The sequence below is a fragment of the Dicentrarchus labrax genome, unplaced genomic scaffold (assembly GCF_905237075.1).
Source record: "Dicentrarchus labrax unplaced genomic scaffold, dlabrax2021, whole genome shotgun sequence".
In the NCBI taxonomy this organism is placed as follows: domain Eukaryota; kingdom Metazoa; phylum Chordata; class Actinopteri; family Moronidae; genus Dicentrarchus; species Dicentrarchus labrax.
This window is the reverse complement of record NW_026136719.1, coordinates 5095039-5115850: the sequence shown is the minus strand read 5'-3', so window position 1 is coordinate 5115850 and position 20812 is coordinate 5095039. Positions and strand designations below refer to the sequence as shown.

General features: G+C 40.3%; 1 protein-coding gene across 1 annotated transcript in view; it reads right to left on the bottom strand.

The window, feature by feature from the left end:
* Positions 1 to 19679, bottom strand: part of iqgap1 (IQ motif containing GTPase activating protein 1) — a 44740-nt gene extending 25061 nt beyond the window's left edge. The window contains exons 1-2 of the mRNA XM_051380392.1: positions 19418 to 19679; positions 18030 to 18132 (exon numbers count right to left, since the gene is read on the bottom strand). Of these exons, the coding sequence (XP_051236352.1) occupies positions 18030 to 18132; positions 19418 to 19463 (149 nt within the window). The 5' untranslated portion in view covers positions 19464 to 19679. The remainder of the gene's footprint in view (positions 1 to 18029; positions 18133 to 19417) is intronic.
* Between the last annotated feature and the right edge of the window lie 1133 nt (positions 19680 to 20812).

The window sequence follows — 20812 nt, the reverse complement described above, 5'->3', positions numbered from 1 at the left end:
TCTATAGCTTCCCCACAGGGATAATTACTGTTGTTAAAACTACAGTACCATTTCATTTTTTATGAAAGCCACAAGACAATCAAGACAGAACTTCAAAGGGATTTTATTCCAACAAGGGAATCCTGGCACTTGAGAATAGAAAGCAGTCTTCAATAAAATGTCTACTTATACATAATGAAAGATACATGCACATTGTTTAAAATGATACAATAAAACATTACGACACAAAGACTCACAAGTGTCTAGTCAACTAAGATCTAGAAATGTTCAAGAAGTGTGGCTGCATGAAACTGAAACTGACAATAGTGTTCGGATTGTGTTTTAATTTCAGTTGCCTGTGGCACAACTTGTCTTCATGACAGGGTACCTAGAAAACTCATGTAAAAATAGCCTCTGTATGTTTTTCTGATTTAAGAAACAATCTTGTATTTTTTGCCCTACTTAGTCTCTTAGAGCAGCAACGTCATCTCTTCAATTTTCATCAATCTCAGGAGTAAAATCCAAATATCAAGACGCAGCTTGTGTATATACTTAAAGGCTGGGTGTGTAGGATTAAGTGGCATCTAGCGGTGAGATTGCAGATCCAACTGAACCAACTGAAACCCCCTGACTCAACCAAGCACAAAGGAGACTATGACGGCCACCAAAACCAGGAAAAATCTGGCCTTATGTAAGATAAGATAAGATAAGATAAGAAAACCTTTATTTGTCCCGCAATGGGGAAATTGCAGTTTGCAACAGCATACAGAAAGGGCAGAATAAAAAATAACAAGAGCACAAAGAGTAGCTTCTAAAAGATAAATAATGAAATAGAATAGCATTGCACATTTGACTGGTGTCAAACTGGTGTTTTGAAGTTTTTACACCTTGTGGTGTAATACTATTGCAAGTCGTAGAGTCACTGTTAGTATCGTCCGTTCTGAGATACCGTAGAAACATGGCGGTTCAACATGGCTGCGTCCATAAAAGGGGATCCCCGCTTTCCTCTGTAGATAAAAACAGCTCATTCTAAGGTAACTAAAACACAACAACTCTTAATTCCAGGTGATTATACACTAATGAAAACATACCTATGAATATTATATTCCATTTCTGCCAATAGATCCTCCTTAATGTTACACGCTGGATCTTTAACACAGAACTATATGACTATAGACTCGGAGATGTTCACGTAGGATTCAAAACTGATGCGAAATGAAAGAAAGCAAACACTTCACTTTTATGAAGGTGTAACCAGTCATTTTATAATTGCTTAACTTCCTGTTTATCAACTGATTCATCTGTTGTTATAATGAATGGAAGCCCTAATGGAGAGCATTCCTCTTCGTGTTTGAGATAAAAATGGTGCCATTGTGTTAAACCTCGCATTAAAAAGGATAGTGGTTAAGATGTAAACACGGAATTGGATCTCTCAGGCATGGATTGCATATCAGTGCAGCGCAGTACAACTGGCCTTCATGTTCCCTCTTCTGTTTTCCCATAAGACACAGCACCATTTCATGAATTATTCTGCACCAATAAAACTTGTCTATAGGCCGAAGGCTCTGCAACTCCAGGACAACAAACACCCAACGTGGCATGTGGTAATCTCTCCTCCTTAACACCAAGTTCCCAGCATTCCTCGTGTGTGACATTTCATTTCTTGTAGGTCATATTGTGGAGTCACATTCCTGCTATGTGCCTGTGTCAGCTCTGGGCCACAGAGGAGGCCTGCTGAGCTCTCGTACTGGGACAGGCCTGGCGGACTGGATTCCACCACCTCATGTCATCACTGTCTAGTAACTACAGACAAACCCACTCGATTTTTATTCCAGAACTCTGCACCCTTGCGTCTCCTTTTCACTTAGATAGATATCGATCTGTTCAGAGTTCATCTATAAGGAGTCGCTGCAACTTTCTTCTTCAGTGAACCCACTTTGATTCAATTTGCTTCACTTATTTCCAGTGACTGATTTCCAAGATTTTAAAAGATATGGGAGCATGAACTTCAGTTGCAGGCGGGATATGAGCACATAAACACACTGTAGCTACACAGTTCAACAGCTTGTTAAAGAAGCTGTCACGTCTGATCACAGTTACCATGCTTACTTAAAGCCTGTCCAGTCTCGTAGCTGCATTCTGGTCTATTTCTTGCTACTCTGGGTATGAAAATTGGCATCATCTACAGTGGACCTCTCGGTGCATGTTCACTTGCAGTCAGATTGTGAAGGGATTGACAGCATGACCTTACATTTATGTTAGAGGTATCAGATTGTTGAAACATTTTTGCTCTCCGACTCCACTCAAGCGAGCAAGGCAAAGGGTTTTCCTTTAATACATGAGTTTATTTCAAGGCTCAGTTATATCCAATTACATCCCCTGAGCAACACAGATTTAGACAAGTGGGTCAGGGGTCACTGCAAAAGAAGAGTTTTCCTCTCTACAAGCGACTTTGTATGAAAGTGCAGAAAATGTACTTCAACTTTATTTGAATATACGTCACATGAAGCTTTTCTTATTTGATTTTAATCACTGAAGAAACATCTGAATCAACTGTAAAATGTATGGCTGGCTATACTGTAGTTACCCTCTCAACCCTTAATGCAACGCATCTTCTTCTATTAAAGATTAACTGCTACATTTGATAACGTAAACATTATCATTTCCTCCCAGTAATGGACGGTGGTGTCTATCTTGCTTTATTAATGCCTTCAAATATCACCTCTGATTATGGAAACCTTGAGTTTATCGTTAGCTGTGAGGAATTTCACAGTATGAGTGCAGACGGTGTGAGGTCAAACATGGGCTTTTGAAAAAGGCAAACAGTCTCTCTCTTTTCATCTGCTAAGAAAACACTCCCACTCTTCTGTAACTAAGGTCTTTGTCAAGCAACAACAAGGTTAACTATATCCTGGGTAAGATTAAAAGATTCCTTTCCTCCTACAGACAGGACCCCCCTTACGCACATACATTTGTAGAGGGCCTGACTACAGTCAGTGAGACTGTGCTCAATCAAATCCAATCTAATCTTAACACTAAACCCTAACACAGAGCCTCATTTTCAGGGATCCAAACGTTTCAATTCCTGTTAGGACATTTGGTCTTCATACAAACACATGAAAATGCACTCACACCCACACTCTGCAGTGTGCAGGCCAGCTAACCACCAGCTGAAACAACTTCCCTCCCAGGAAGTCATGACATGGGGTCTCCAGACAGGCCTGCTATTGAGGCCGAGGTGACCGACCCTATGGCGCGAAGCCTGGGCCTGGCAGCCAGGAACAAGCCCCTCCTTTCACTCCACGCTGGAGCAGTGAAAGGCTCCATAAAGACTAATACCTAATGGCTCTTTTATCAGGGCTACACACCCTTTCCAGGCTAGCACAAACACAGACACACCCTCCACTCAACCAGTAAGAAGATCAGCTATGAGTAGGATTTTAGAATGTCAACAGCTAGATTCCAACAACAACCAAAACTTAATGTCAAGTTGTGACTGACACTTAAGGCATGTCTACAACTACAAAACAGAGCCACAAATATGAAAGCATTGTCTGGAATCTTCAGAATTACTCTCGCTAAACAGATAACATGTCAGATGTGACATATGAAGGTAAAAAGCATCCTCTGGGCTATGTGAAGGCTAATGCTACATTCAGTTCATACCAGACAGATCTAAATAAAGAGCTGCCGAGTAGATATGTTCACATCACCCAACTAGTTAGATTGCAAGGTGGAGGTGTGGGAAATGTCTGACCACTACAATATCTCCCACTACAGGCAAACCAGGCTGCAAACATCCAAATAAAATCCAATAATAACTTTAAAATAATCAAACTGGCCAATTAAAGAAGAGCTACAAACTGTATTTGGTTTCATTTCTTAACAAACCATGCTTTCCAATTTATCTAGTGTGACAACAGTGCTAATGGGGGTAACAATTTGTAAAATAAGTGAAAGTTCCCAAGTTGTAACAATAGGGCATTTTCCCATTCATCCTTATGAATTAGGTTGACATGGTGCCAATGAAGCATAAGAATGGAATCTTGTGTTACCACTCTGCACACCAAACTAACAGGTCACATATAACAGAAATCAAACAGTATAGTACAGGAAAACGCCAAGAATCATTATCTGCTCCCTCCTCAGATCTCGTGTCCTGGCAGGAAGCTGAAGTCAGTGCTGAGTTCAGAGGCCAGACTCATAGGAAGAGGTCTGCTACTGACCACTGTCCCTCCAGGAAGACACACAGTCATCTCGCCAGCAGGCCGTCTCCGGCTGCTGTCGAGGTACATCCTTTGTTGTCCTGCACAAGTTGAACATACAACGCCTCGACTGCTGCCGCTTCTCCTGCAGCATGGCTCTACTCTACTGGGATGAAGCCAGAGATTTGTCTGTCTGCAGGGGGTCTGTTAATAATGTTTTGTGTGTGCATGGAGATGAATAAACTTCAGTTACATACTTCCCCATTCCCAGGTTTCACTCTGGGCCACAGGCTCTGTGCTTCCGCCGCAGTTAATGTTTAATAACAGATAGCATAAGCTTTAATATTGCCTAACAGAGCACAAGCTTCGTTATTGTAATGCTAAGAGGTATTGTTCTCTTGTCCCTCTTAAGGGAGTGGCCTAATAGGTTTCATTGCCTCATTGTTTAAAAAAAGCTAGGTCAGGGCAGTAAAGTTACAATCTCAATTCGTCTCTAGTGTGCCGCTAGCTGATGTGTTATATTATACACTGTAAAACCAGCTAGGTTCATATAACTCAAAGAAACTGATTACATAACATGTTTTAAGTAAAACTAACTCAATTCAAAAAACAGTCTTGATCGAGTAGCTTTCGTAATTTAAATTGGGAATGAGTTAATTTTCTTTGTTTTTATTTGTACTGTGAAAACAAAATACCTAGTAAAAAGTTATTAATCAGGAATGTTTCTGTAACCTACAAAACTAAGTTAGTGCCACTTAAAATTACTAGTAAAAGCAGCTTAATCAATAATCTTTTTTAACCTGAAATTGAGTTGGTGTCACTTATCTATATGTATTTATTTTGACCTGCAAATGATAGAAAACCATTTTTCCATCCAACCATCAAAACCTGATTACGGAAACTGTCAGGTCAGCATATTAGTCAGATGATCTTAACCACATTACATGTCTAACTGACCATAGCCTAACTGGAATTACACACCTAGGCTTCTGCTCAGTCATGCAATACATTTTAGGCATCAACACATAGTTTCATGTCATTCTGTTTTCTGAATTTATACTGAAATCAGAAGCTTCACAGAGAGCAGATGGAAGGTGGTTATCCACAAACAGGGCAAATGTTTGGCAAATTGTGGCATTAAAACCCCCAAAACTGCTCAAAATCTCATAAACTCCTAACTTATTGGGTAAAGCAGGTTACAGAGAAACATATAAAAGACTTAATTGACTTTAAAGTTTTTTTTTTTTAATCACGATTTTTGAAAGAGTTGGGGAAAAAAACCTTAAACAACACGTAAGACAAGACGTTGATTGTTAGTAAATTGTTTACTTGACACTTCCTGTTGCTGTTTCACAATAAAAACCTTCCAGCAAAAGGAAACAATTATGTCTTTTACTGTAAAGCAGATGCAGAAACTTTGTGTTAAAGTCTCTGGAAGTAGTTAACCATGGGTCAGTTGCAGTGCTGAAATAATTAGTTAATTCATTTATTGATTTGTTGATAGACAATGTGAGGATTTGTTCCTTTTCTCTCCATTACAGAGTCAGCTGGATATCTTCTGGTTCTGGACTGCTTTTAAAATAATCCTGGTACGGATATGATACTGAAAAAGAATCAGTAAAACCAGCCCTTGTTAGTTAGGCTAGCAGTAGGTCTTTCAGTCAGAGATCAGTTTTACATGGTGAACTGTCAAGTGAAGAGCTTCATGCCTTAGACCTTACACCAAAGGCTTAGGCAACACATGAACCCCACCCACCACTTAATGCTTCAGTAAAGCCCAGGAAAAAACCCTGATGTACATGTAAATGTTCTTAACAATGCAGATCTGACAAGATGCACGTAAAGCAGTCATTAGGCCAAACATTATGTTAATTTTAGACAAAGGGAGGGACTGTAGTATGATGGAAAGCAGGTGAAAAAGGTGAACTGTTCTGTATTGTCCCTGCTGGTATTATAAATACATTTGTGTCTGGAAATGAGAGAGGAGGAAGTGTAGTATGTTTACAGAATAGCTGGAAAGGCAAATCATGTGTGGCGAGCCTTATCTGACATCAGCACAATGTCAAGGTACAGATACTACTAACACACATTCCTCCCTCCCTCCCTCCCCCCGTCCTGTTTCTCTTTAACCGCCCACCTCTGCCATTGTGATGATGATCTGTGGCTGTATTACAGAAACCTCCATCTTAACGCTTACGATAGGAAGAGTCTAAGATGGAAATGTTCCCAATTTGGTATTACGGAAGCAAAATCCTAACTATCTTGAGGAATCCTATTGTATCTTACTTGATCCTATCTTGGGTTGGGAAGACCTAGCAATCAAAGCTACCTTTCTCATCTCACCAAGCAAACAGCTTTGTAACTTTTGGTTTATCTCATTGAAAAAGGAATGTGCTTAACTTCAAGGCAGTAGAATTACAGGTAACATATGTAGAGAAACCCAAAGATGTTCTTTTTGGGAAATGTACAACAATGCTAGTGAACAGTACCTGGTGGAAGGGTTAAAGTTAGGTCAGCTTAACAGTTATCCTAAAGTTACACCTTTCCTATCTCAAGTTAGGATAGGAATATTGACTTAGCCTGTTCATCTGTAATGGTCCTAACTCTATTGTAATCATGGTAACCCAACCGTTAAGACAGGATCTGCAAGTTAGGAACTTTCTGTAATACGGCCCCTGCGTGTCTAATTAAAGACTGACTTTTGAGAAAAGTTTGGAAGACAATCTGTGAAATTATTGGAATCAACAAGCCAGAATTTTCCCTACAATCCAGCGGGAAATCACAACCTGAGTGTAACCCAGCGTTTCATGAACACGGTGCTGTTTCACAAGGACAAAGCACAAAGGAAAGGATGGAAGAAAACAAGGAGAAAACTGACAGGAGGGAACACACAAAAAAGATGAGTGAGAGCCAAGTTGTCCATTACATGCTTTGCTGCAACACTGGAATCTGTGCACCAACTGACCTCGTCCTCTCAGCGCTGGCACTCAAACAAGCAGCTGGACCGACACTGTACTCACTGTGTGAAAGCCAAGCTTCGTATGTCAAAGGGAGGGAAATAAACAACCACGTTTCCTATTTTCAACAAGGAATGGTTTGTATACTGCAACTAGTTTCACACACTAACACTGACCTCTTTGTGTGTGTTTGGTTAAAACTTGTGAGGAAAACTACAATATTAACTCACTTCTGGCCCACGTACAGTGCAGCCTCCTACAGTACATCTGCAAAACAAATGATCTTAATATTCTACCACTTTATCGCTACTGACAGAATTTATATAATTTAGAGCTGAAATAATTATTGCTGATTGTCAATTAGCAGGTATGCTAATCAAATAAAAGTTTAAGTCAGTGATCTGGGGATTGAGACTCCACAAGGGGTCAAAAGATAAATCTGGAGAGCAAGATAGAAAAACAGAATTAAAAAAATGATAAAAGCATTAGAAACACCTTGTTTAAGCCTTGATTTTTTTTGTTTTATAAGATTGAAACTTAATATCTGATGTTGGGGCTTTGGGAAATTGCAATGGGCATTTTTCTTTAAAAAAATTAACTCTTGTTTCAGTTAACCTGATGCATAAATAAGTAAATAAGACCATAAAAGAAAGAAGAAATTTTAGTCATTAGTTAACCATAACCAGGTTATTGAATATTCATATTTATATTCACACATAATAATGGTTACTGTAATATTTATGAAACAGGATAAAATGTTTTTTAATTATTTACAAAATTTTATCATACTTTCATACTTTAACCTTTGCTATTAGTTCCCATTTAGTTTAGTTAGACACATTCTTTTAATAAAAGTGCAGCACTATTAATGGTTGTGACCTCTGACGTATTTATCCATCACAGCTGACCTGTGGTGTTAGAGCCATTACTGTCCCCAGCTGAGGTTATCTGAGTGCAAATACCAGCTGAGGGCTGACATACAGAGCTGTAATAACAGAAACCCATACAGGCCTGAGGTGATCAGGTGGGGGGGAGAGAGTCGGACTCAGATAAAACTGCTGCATCAGCTCAGCTCTCTACGACTGACAGATTTCATCCCCATGCAAGATTCAAACAGTGTTCCCAGGCCGTGACGGATATCCCGAACCAGAACAGAAACTTGTAGTCTCAGGTTTCACAGAGGGCCAGGTGAGAGGCAGTGGAGGAGGGGCGGGGCCGGGACGCGGCTCCTGCAGGGCCTTTATGGTGCACTGATCCCTCTTCTCTTTCATTCCCTTTTCATTCCCACATTCTCAACTGCTGACTGCCCCACTGTGTGAGTCAGGCCTGTTTTCTGGGAGGCCTCAGCAGGTAACACTTACACAGCAACCAAAGTACAGCGTTCAGCAGTGTACACGTGGACCTCAAAAGGCCCATTCAAAGCAAAACACTGCTGATTTAAACAGGCAGTTTGTTCAACCAACAGTATAAAAACCAAAGATATTCAGTTTGTTAATACAGAGCTAGAGCTAGGCAATAAATCACTCAAATTGATTAATTCAAGTTAAGTTTTAACATATTAAGAAAATGTCTGACCAGTAAAATCAATAAACAGCGGCTGAAGACTCATCTACTCATCTACACAGAACGTGATGATACATTACAGATACGGCAAAGATACAGAGTCATTTGTAGTTTGTTTTCAAAGAAAAAGAAAATCAATTAAAATCGTGAATCCAGTGTGGTGTGGACAAAAAAAAAGATTTTATTTTTAGGGCACGTCATCGCCACAGTAAGAGGGTTTCCTGAATTGGACAAAACATTTAAAAAAAGTTGTTTTTAAAGACAGAGAGCCGTATCAGGATCAGTCACCTGAGAGCAGATCGTATCACCACGAAAATGCTTGAAACACATCACCGTTGTACCATTGTTCTCCTCATAGCAACACAATGTCGGGCATGACATTACATAATATTCATTGCAGCAGCAGCCATACACAAGAGGGGTTTGCAAACTGTTTGAAAACAGGAAATTACAGGCAAATGGCCAAAGCTTCAGGAGGAACTGGGCTGGTGTTTCAGTGAAGGGTGAGAGTGAGAAGATAGGGCTTCTGTACAGCTGATGTAGCAACACACTTGTTTAAAACTGCTGTGATCATCTTTAACAATCTTTTACTCTAAAATGAGAACACCAGTTTAGAGTTTGACTTTTAGTTGTGTGTGTGTCTGTTATTTTGCAATGTATTAAGTAAGTAATCCTTTTTTAAAATTATATATTTCACAACATTTTTAGCCCAAACTTCTGCTGCCCAACTAAACACAACACACACAAATGTGACAGTGAAGTTTGATTCTTTCTTGAGGCCTTGTTTTATTGTGGTGGGAGTCAGATGACAGACAGGAAGCGAGGATGGAACTGTGTAATCTAATGCACCACTGATATGACAACACTCGACTCTGTGTAATGGATTAAAGATAAAACAGAGATTATCTTTCTGTTTGCTGTGATGGATTAGCTCACTCTGCCAAAGTCGTCTTTTTGTGCAAACAGCTTCTCTTGAGGGAAGATTAAAATGTGGACGATCCTGCAAGCTCCCACAGTGGAAGAAAAAATAGTGACGCAAGTAGTGACATGGCGTGTTAAAACTGTGGTTATCATGTCACAACTTAATAAATGGTGGTACGTCTGCACAGTTCTTCCTGTGTCTGTCTCCTTCTGGCAACTGAAAAGTTGATCCAGTTTTATTACTGTTATTTAGAGCCAACTATTTTGATAATTGAGTGCTTCTTTTTAGAAGAAAATGTCCAAATTCTCTGATTTCAGCTTCTCAAATGTGACTATTTCTGGTTTCTTCCATCCTCTATGACAGTAAACTGAATATCTTTGGGTTGTGAACAAAACAAGGCATTTGAGGACAGTCACTTTGGGATTTGGGAAACAGTAATCAACATTTTTCACCATTTTCTGATATTTAATGAAACAAACAACAAATTGAGAAACTGATTAATTGATAATGAAAATGATCTACTTGTAGTCTACAGCAGCATGTGAAGGGTCACACTACAGTATTTAGCTGTGACAGTAGCATGGTAGAGTTAATGAGGTTTGGTGAAGCTGTCTTTGTTTTTAGGACGAACAACACACACGCATGCATTCCTGAAGGTATTTTTTTCTCAGGAAAAGGGAGTAAAGTTTGGACAGAATTCCCAGTAAAGATGGGGATCTGAATTCCCAGTATTCAAGCTTACTCACTGCTTCAGAATGTTATAGAGCACCCAAATTTTATTAAACTGGTCCGATCTTGAAGTTTTAATGTATTTTGGAGACAAAACAAATACAAAATGTAACCCCACAAATCAACAAAGTCCGAAAGATTTCCACCCTCATATGTTACTCACTGTCAACTGTCAATGATGTAACCCAATAAAAATACCACAGTGATATTTCTCTTTCTCTCTCTTCTCAGGGAAAATGCTCATCATTCTTTGGTGTCAGTTACACTTTGACACTGAGGGCTGAAACCTCTTTAAAAAATTGACTTTTTTCTTTCACGTAAAACACGCTTATTTGTCAGAGGTGGCTTATCTGTTGCTGTCAGACCACACTGTCACACAAACAAACACACACACTGTTACTATGACTTAACCTCAATGGACTGCATGTAAAACCAGTGCCAAGAAGAAAAAAGGAGTCAATAAAACACCAGTGTGTTGTCAGTCAGTGAGAGTGAGGAGGAAACCTGCCAACCACAGGTAAACTCTGCTGGCACTAGGCAACGCTCCACACACACACACACACACACACACACACACACACACACACACACACACACACACACACACACACACACACACACACACACACACACACACACACACACACACACACACACACACACACACACACACACACACACACACACACACACACACACACACACACACACACACGACTGTACTATTCTGATGAAAACTGGAAACTGCCATGCAAATCAGCTTTGTTCCCAAATAAGGAAATGCCCTTTTTGTCTCATATTATATGCATTTCAAATATGACACCCTGTAACCCCTTATCCTGTGCAAATTTAAAAGGTAACTGTTCCTGATAATCTATTGGCTGTCATTTTATTATCCCATTAATTTATAGAATTTTTCCCTGGACGATAATTTATCTGCACCGATAATTATTGTGCATCCCTAGTCAAGTCATTCTGAACCAAATATACAAAGGCACATCATTGACTGTATATAAAGATTGACGTCAAATTGTTCCCAAAGACCTCTTCTGTAACTTTAGGCTGTTCTTATCACGCTGATGTTGAAGTGTTGTAATCAGTTACTCAATGCTATAACGGTTTGATATCATGATTGACAGCTGAGCCCTGCTCATGATTGAGTCGGCTGGATGTACAGGTGGGACTTCGATACCACAGCTCCAACCTCAGTCACTACCGCGCGGTCTCTGGCTCCAAATGGGGTCACCAGCCCAAGATGGCAGAACCCATATAAGGGATATAGTGGCTTCATTTTTGTACAGTGGAAGGACGTAGACATGTGTCGTCCATCTTTACATGTAGTGGACAAAATACGTGTGTTCTCACCTTTTTCGATGCTTTTTCATATGCACTGCTGCTACATAATAAGAAAGTGAGTGACACTGGGATCTTAAAATTATTTACACAGATGTAATCTTTAAAACTGGATGTCATTCATCTGGCCTGTATGGCTTGTTGATCAAACTGTACCTGTATTTTTCGAAAGAAACCCAAGAGTCAAATCAGGCCAAGTCACAGCACCTCTGACAAACTGGCACAATGTTACCCACAAGAACACCGCAGACACAACATGACAAACGGATCAGGTCTGAGGTTGAATACTGGAAGGAAGCTGACATTGTAAAAATAGTTTCCAGTCATTTATCATTTATCTCCTCAGAAGCACGCAAATCTAAATTTGAATAAAAGTATGATGTAGAGGCTAAAGGTACCTTGATCTTACTACACTTTTATTCAGAACAAAGGAAAGCAACGGTACAAAAAAGCCTCACCTGCTATTCCTTTGTGTGTGGGAAGTAAAAAATTCACCTACCAGCACCTCTAAAGCTCGGCAATTATCACAGTATGACCCGTTTGTTTAATTCATACAAAAAAAACTGTCACCACACACTACCAATCTTTTCATTTTACTCTCAGCAAAAAGTTAAATAATGTTTTCTCCAGAATGTCAAACTATTGTTCAACAGAAGAGGAAAGAGAACCTTCCCTACCCTTTAGGACAAGGCTGGTGTTTAGTCGGTAAAACAATATCTGCCATCCAATGACAATTAAACATTTTGAGGCTTAAACGAGGCCTCTTTGGGACAGAAAATGAGCTTTAATTTACTTCTAGATCCCAAAACCCAATTGGACCATGAACTTAATGACTTTAAGGTTGTTTTGTTCAAACACAAGGACTCAAAAGTTTCAAGAGAGACGTATGGTATATTTGGGTAATTTGGTTAAAGTACCTTCAAGACCATTCATTTTCAAAAGTGCATATTTTTTCTCAAATCCTTCAACTTTCATGAAATTCCATGGTTATAGGGAAACCCTGTCATTTCACAAATTTACACAAAACACTAATTAGACACCAATCTAAGTCAAAAAAGCTGTGTGTGTGTGTGCTGTAAATAGACCTGAATGTGAACCACACTGCTCTGTGTGACGGAGGGCGGATCACAGATAGGCACCAGCAGTGATGTGGTAAATGAAGAGCATCTGGGGAGTTAAGGTGGGAGGAACGGGAGGGAGGATGATACTGTAGCTCTCTCAAGCAGGCTGGCACTTGTGCTGGAGTAAATCCATCTGGTTTACCATTCAGCTCTCCCTCTCAAGCGTCATCACAATGCCTCACACTGTTTAGCGCTGTCTAAACAAGGACTCCTACAGATTTACTGCTGTGGGCAGGACAGAGGAGGAGGGAAACACAAACACAAACACACAAGTTCCACTCCAATTAGTTTCTACAGGCCAATATTTGGATTTTGCACATCAGCATGTGTCCAGACTCATTCTACTGCTGATATTTGGATTGTGGTTTTGTTGTAGTTCCAACTGACAAATACATTTTATATATATTTTTTGCACTTTTTACTTCTGTACTTAAGCATATGTTCTACTTTAGTGTATTTCATTGTGGTTTCAGTGTTTCCAGGTTTGTTCTACATGTTACATGTTGTCGTTCTACTTTGTTTTAGTGGTAAGAGACAATTTTCGGCTCTGGAAGACAGTAAAGTTTTATTCTATTATATTGAATCACACCAGGTCAATTTTATTTATTTGATCCGAAAAGGATTCATTAAATATTTTGAATTAAAATGAATGTCAAGAAGATTGTTTCCAAAATGTGCATGACATCTAGTTTATTGCCCCTTGGATCTAATTTTAAAAGTTATTTTCGTCAACATTTTAATTCATGCACCAGTTCATTTACAAGTTAATAGCTGATTTTTATAACGTGGTTACATCACAGGAAACCAGTTGGTCCAGTAAGGCAACAACACGAGACACACGAGATCAAACAATTACACGGGTTGCAAAGAAAACCCTCATTTGAACCCTATAAGCACCTGAAACTGAAAGTGAGCACACCCAGAATATCTTACAATCCTCCAGATCCCAGAATGCTTCTACTGAAAGGTTGAACCAGGAAGTTACTCTACAAACCCCAATGGACATTTACAACAGACAGATGGCGCAAACATTTTTAAAACTTGTCTGACCCAACTACAAAAGTAAGAATTAAATGGCAAAAAAACCCAAAACACCAAGTCACAGTTAAACAAAGCTGCGTAGCAGGTTTTCTGCATCTGTTCAGGAAGTCAATGAATATCTAATAATAATCCACTTTCACTCAGCTGTCACCGTGCTGTCAGACCGGGGTGGAATCTGGTTCACCTGCAGATTCAAAACCCTTCAGCTACGCCCCAAAATAACGACGTCACCCACTGAAAACATCTGCTGAGTGACTGATTTATAACCAGCTTTACTTCACTGCACACAGCGCGCAGTGACAGGAAACGAGGGAGAGACTAATGTGTGATGAAGGTGCCGAAAGCAGTCACGACATCCTGACTTCAAACATTATGTCTCATTTATCATTGGCGGATCTACTGTGAAACCACCTGAAATGGTCTGCTGTGCACTGAGGTGATGAGGAGGGAATGGGCAGTTAGCGACGAGCACAGATCAATAAACACGAGTATCGTACTGAAAACATGTCCAACTGCATTCCCGGGGAGGCTGAAGCAGCGAGCCAAAGAGTGAAAGACAGCTGAAGACAAAGGAGTTTAATTTGTGGAAAGAAATGCAGAGAATAAACATAAATGAGGCTCATCGAAAAGGAAACTGCTGATGTGATTAGTCGGTTGGCAATTTCTGATAATCAATGAGTCATCTATCAAATAAAATTGCCCCCAAAACTGCTGATTCCAGTTTCCTCAATGTGATCTGCTTTTTTGGTTTTATGCGTCTTTGTAAATTGAGTATTATTGGTTTTGGATAGGGCTGCAATGATTATTCTCATTAGTGATTAATCCGTTGAAAAATGTCCTCAAATGTCTTGTTTTGTCCGCAACCTAAAGATGTTCAGTTTGCTGTCAAAATATTCACATTTAAATAGCTGAAATCAGAAGATTGTACATGTTTTTCTTAGAAAATGACTGACTGGCAATTAATTTAATAATTACTAACTAATCTACCAATTTAGTGTTGAACTGTCGTGTGAACACTTTATAGATTAAACAAATCCCCTAATCCAAAAACTAATAAACAGATAAATCAATAAAGAGTCCAGTCATACTTGCAGCCCTGGAGCCAAAGCTTAGGAAGCCACTTCTGGCACCCATCTATTTGCCAAAGAGATGAACATGTCATCAAGCATTCAAATATGGTGTGATAACTTGCACAGTAGGTCTCTTCAGCCTGAGGCCATTTCTCTGCATTTGATGGGGACATGAAAATAAGAGCGATAACACATAGTTTGCATCTCTCCACAGGGAGAGAGCGAGCCCAGTAAGTCCACGAAGGCCTTCTACGCTCCAACCCGCATCGGACCGTGCTAGTGTTCGAACAGGAGCCACAATGCATGCCTGCAGCCAACCCCACGAGGCACGCAGGCAGGCTCTCACACCCTGCCGTGCACCTGTCAGAGGCATTCCCACCATACCGCGCAGCATCAACGCACGCTCCCAGGATTCCTCCCGCCACCGTTCCCGCTGCAGGCTCAGGTGTTACCCGCATGGAGCTCAGTCTACCAGAAACAACAGACACCTGCCAGAGACAACTTCAGCAGCCAATCAAAAGGCTCACGGTGTGGAGGTGCAACAAGATTACCTTTCAGAGATCTTTAAAGTATTTCACAGTTCATGTGATAATGCTGAATATTTCTCTTTTGGTAAATTTGCGGACACCTTTGGTGACTAAGTCTGTTTTCATAACAGATCCATGAGCTCCCTTGGTAACAAATCCCAGATCAATTGAAGGGGTTAGCAGCATTTAGTCATTTATTCAATTGAATAAGAGAAAAGATCTGTACGGCTGTAAACCACAAACATTCTTTAACCGAGAGCACATTAAAAGGTATCATTAATTCATTAATGACACAATCAAGCAGATTTTTGAAAAGGAAGAGACGGTGGCTCATCTTCCGTCTCAGGTTTACACTTCTACTGACCGCCCACTTATTAGCCACAGGGAGCTAACTCAATAGCCATAAGCTTGTTAAAAAATAATAACACATTTAGTTTCATTCAGCTAAACATAATCAGCACTGTGCTACACAGCAGGGAGAGCTTGATTTACTGCCAATGATCTGATACATTAAAAGATACATACGAAGCAACTACCAAGGGGCTGCAGTAGCTCAGTCCGTAGGTACAGAGCAGTCCATCAGTCCACCATCTCTCTGTGTGTGTGTGTGTGTGTGTGTGTGTGTGTGTGTGTGTGTGTGTGTGTGTATTTCAGGTCTATGTGTGTAAAAAATTAATTGAAAAAAATTGGGTAAATAATTAAATAAATCTTCTTTTTCAATGCAATAAAATACGATTTAGTCGTATTGTGAATCAACATGATCCGATTAAAGACAATGTGACTCAACGTGATTCAATGTGCAATACAATACAGCAAACCCATACTGTCCCTCTGAACATCTCCACCCAGACAAGCAAATGTCTTGGGGGAAACCCTGTCACAACACTGTCTGCCATCAGTGATGTGGTTGCTTTAGAGAGAAAAAGCCAAGTCAACATGAAGAACCTAGAAGGGGAATAATGAAAAACCAGCAACTGGAGGAGTGCTTGACCTTTACATTCGGATGAATCTTTTGATTGGCTGGAAGACGTTGCTCTTATTTTTGTGATACTTTGCTGATTTCACACACACACACACACACACAGTACAAACAAGAAGTTCAGGGACGACCTCTGAAATTCATTCTGGGGAATAAAGGAGAGCAGAAACTGAGGTAGAAGTGTCAGGTGGAGGAACAGTGGGTACGGACCCGGCATAAATCCTTTCAGGAATTTCCTGAACATCACAGATGGATGATCATGACGGAGCAGGTGAGGCATGTAGGGCAACAAACACACACGCCGCAGTCATACAACCACTCAGCTTTATCAGAGCGCACAACGTCGCACGACTCGAGCACTCACACCGGAACCTGTTGCTATGACAACTGTGGGTTTCTGCGCAACAGTGGGAGAAAAATCAACAGGGACTGAGTCACTTCCTGTCTCACACAATTCTTCCTCTTTTGAATCTGCAAGCCCGCAGTGGGGTCGACTTCAGAGTCACTAAAAGCAATCAGACAAGGCTGTTAACAAGCTCAGGCAGCCTGTGTGTGTGTGTTTGTGTGTGGGTGTGGGTGTGTGTGTGTGTGCACTGAGTAAAAAGAAAGATGTTACCTACTTCTTCTTAAATTTCAAGCGACAAATGATAGCAGAAGTTCGAAGTTTGGCTATGTGCTTATCTCAAAAACCTTTCAGGAAATAACTTTTAGCTTCACATCGACGTATTACTGCACTCTATCCACAAGATCTCATCTCATCTGTCCAAGAGTGGAGCTGCACGGGCATCATTCGAAATGTTGAGTCGGTATCACGAATATGATACCCGAGTTTCAACACCACACTGAGTATTTATTTTACAAAACCCATTTAGAAAGAAGTCCTGAAACGTTAATATTTAAGGGGAACTATCGGATCAAAGCACAACTACACAAGATGAATCTGACCCGACATTCAATGCCACCTTACAATTTTTGATTCTTGTGATCGATTGTGTTACAGTCGGTATCGAACATGCACTGCACCAGCCCAAACCAAGAGGTCATATAATGTATAATAAAACAATATAATCCATCAACTGTAGCTGAAACATGAATGCGGATTACATAACCACACTGATGTCCACTGCACTGAACTAGATAGCTGGACTAAAACCCCAGATGATCAGGCGATTAACTGATTAGTTGAGCGACAGAGGATCTTGAGGATCTTCTTTTCATTCATTTCGAAGAGTAAAATCTTTTAGTTTTGGACTGTTGGTCGGACAAAATAAGCTATTTGTAGACTTCTCTTTGACTTCTAGAAGTCATATTTTCACTATTTTCTAAGATTTTAGAAGAACTAATGGAGAAAATAATTGGCAAATAATAACTGTTACTTGCAGCCCTAATAATAGTTCCATATTACTTTCTACACTTTAGAATTCTTCTGGAAGGACGATAACCACTCAATAACGCTGAGCTCCACAGTGAGAAACAATCTGTGATGTGAATCAGAGTTGGTGTCATCACAGGCTCTTGGCCTCTCTCTCAGCGGCCCGCAGAGGTTCAGCCACTTTACGCTTGAGCAGTTCTCCAGCTCTTACCTTTTGGCTTCCTCCAGGTGACACAGGTACTCGTAGGCCATGTTTTGCTGCCGCCGCTCATCCATCTCCTCGGCTGTGAGCCGCTCCACGCCATCCAGGACGGCTGGAGCCCAAAACAGAATGACAAGAATTAATGTAATGACTCTAAGGCAATATCACAAGAAAACTCAGTCTCTTGCTGAACATACTCTAAATGAATGTATTATTCTTTACATTTTGGTCATTTTATGAACAAATAGCTGTGTATTAACTTTTTCCTGGTTGCATAAGCAGGGGAAAGTTTCCATCCAGCTCCCTGGCTTCTCCAAAGTTCCATACTGAGGTGTTTTACAAAAGGAAACCACCTCATTTATTAGTCATCTGTGTAGCCAGTTAACAAATGAGCTCAATGTGGCCCGGTGCTGTCGCACTGTATGATGTGAGCATGCCTTTGTCTGTAAATGGCATGCTTATTTATACACTGAAAACAAAAAACAATGCAGGGGAGTTTATGGGCTGATTCCCATGAGACCACAGAGTGCAGCCCTGATTCCGCCTGCAGAGCAACGTTCCCCAAAGAAGTTCTCTCCCAAATTATGGAGAGGGGGATGGGGGACAGGAGGGTGCGCAATACAAAGAGGCCCCATTTTAGCCTCCTGTCACAGCTGAGCCTGTATGGGATCACTGGCAATATCATCAACAGGTAAATCCTGATCTCAACAAAAACTGAGCCTGCATCCCATGAAAACCTGAGAAATGTCCTCTCAAGCACCAGTTTGTGAGTTTTTTGTATATGCACTCCAAATGAGACTCTGGCATATGTCAGCTAAGCAAACTACTTCTTGTTTTCCATATTTGATAGATAAAAGGACTGTAGAGTTTTATTGTTTAGTCCAAATGAAAGATGGAGAACTTAATCAAACATTTTCTTCAAACTTTGCCCACAAATGAGTCAGAGATTCATTTTAAAACCTCCATGGGCGGTGGTTGTCGGGTAATTTCATGTCTATGAAGAACTGAAAAACCTGAGGTGAGTTTTAACATTGTGTCCTGTTTTAAACATAAGTGGCACAAATACATGCATGTAATAACTCGGGCTGTATTATGCAATGTGGTAAAAGTTGTGTAAAGTGTAAAAGCAGGCCTCCTTCAATCTCCACTCTGCCATGCATTATTATAAAAACGCGGAAGTGATAATTAGGCAGTAACCATGCTGTCAGAAATTAAACCCGAGCTGACTGGGAGCGGTTTTTTCACAGATAAATGAGACTTTTTCTGGACTTTGGGGGCGTTTGCATGAGCAGAAGCGGAGTTGGGATCCGGAGCTGTTTGCCCCCCCTCCCCCTGTACAGTGAGGGAAGCAGCCCGCCTGGCATCTCAAGGTGAGCAGAATAAAAGAGTTAACTTACAGCCATATCTCGGCCGGAGCCCGTCTGTGTCGTCTGAAGTTGACATCCTCCTCTCTTGAGAAACGCTCCACGGTTCGCTTCAGTACAAAGTTTACGCACAGTCTGCGCACTTCGGTTCCCAAAAGTTTCCGGAGCTAAAAAAAACACTGACAACCGAGAGAAAACCGGGAAGGACCTTTCGGCCCTCTTGTTCCTCCTCTGCACACTTTGAGTTCAGACTTTTTTCTTCTTCAAACCTCACTGATGTCACTGGGTGTGTTCTTCCTAATCCTGAAGTATGCGTTTCAGGAAACGGAGCTCAGCAGCCTCCAGGCGGCCGAGCTGCAGGCGCAGCGACCCCTGCTGTCCGCTGCAGGCAGGAGACGCTGCAGGTTTCTTAAACTGGGGTCCGGGGGACCTTTAGGGGCTGTTAAGTGGGACCCTGAGAGTGGGAAATTGTTTAAAGGTGTTTTAAGCGTTCAGGATTTATGTTTCTGTTTCCAGATACACCAAAGCACAGTGAATGAAACATGTTCAGCATCAGTTGGAAATATTTGTGTAAGTTATTCTGAGCTCACAGGCTGAAAACAATAATAAAACAACCAAACTGATCATCTGAAAAGAATCGTGTGGATTTGGCAGCTTCTTAAAAAATGACTGACTGCAGCAATGAAAAATAAAAGTGTATCATGTGCAGAAGTATGTTTTATTAGGTTTGATTAATTAATGACTACATAAGGATTATTTTCTTTTCTGTTTTTCAGTAGCAAAGATTCTTCACACCTTACATCATCAGCTGACTTTTTATGGTTATCAGTGTTCTTCACCTCTAACTTCAGCTTCATCTGATCTTATATATATTCTCAGTTTCTTTCTTCTTGCAAACCTTTTGTTGTCTATTTTTGCCTTTGTATTTATTATTCTTTAACTGTAGACCATGTACAACTGAAGTCTAAAGTTCAAGAAGAAGATTATTTAGTCAAAACTGTAAAACCTGCTAATTTACTTAACTGTGGTCATTCTGATGAAGACAGTTTTTATTTTATGTCAGCATCCATGGTTCAAAAGCACGGCCAAACCTGACTCAATATATTTACATTTACATTTTTTAGACAGATATATAAGATTTATAATTAAAAATTAAAAGTGAACACATATGAAGTAATTTTGTAAATTACTTAAGTGTGTAGGAGAAACTACGACGGCCATGAAACTCACAAAATAAACGGGAATGGTCCTATCTCCAGATCTACAGCCTGTGTTTGATTTGTCCATTCTGGGCTACTGTAGCAGTTCAATATGGCAGACGCGCTCACTCTGCAGATAAAAACAGCTCATGTTAATGAATATTATATTCCATTAAAGGGGTATTCCAGCTATTTAATATTGTAGAGCAGGGATGTCAAACTGCCTTCA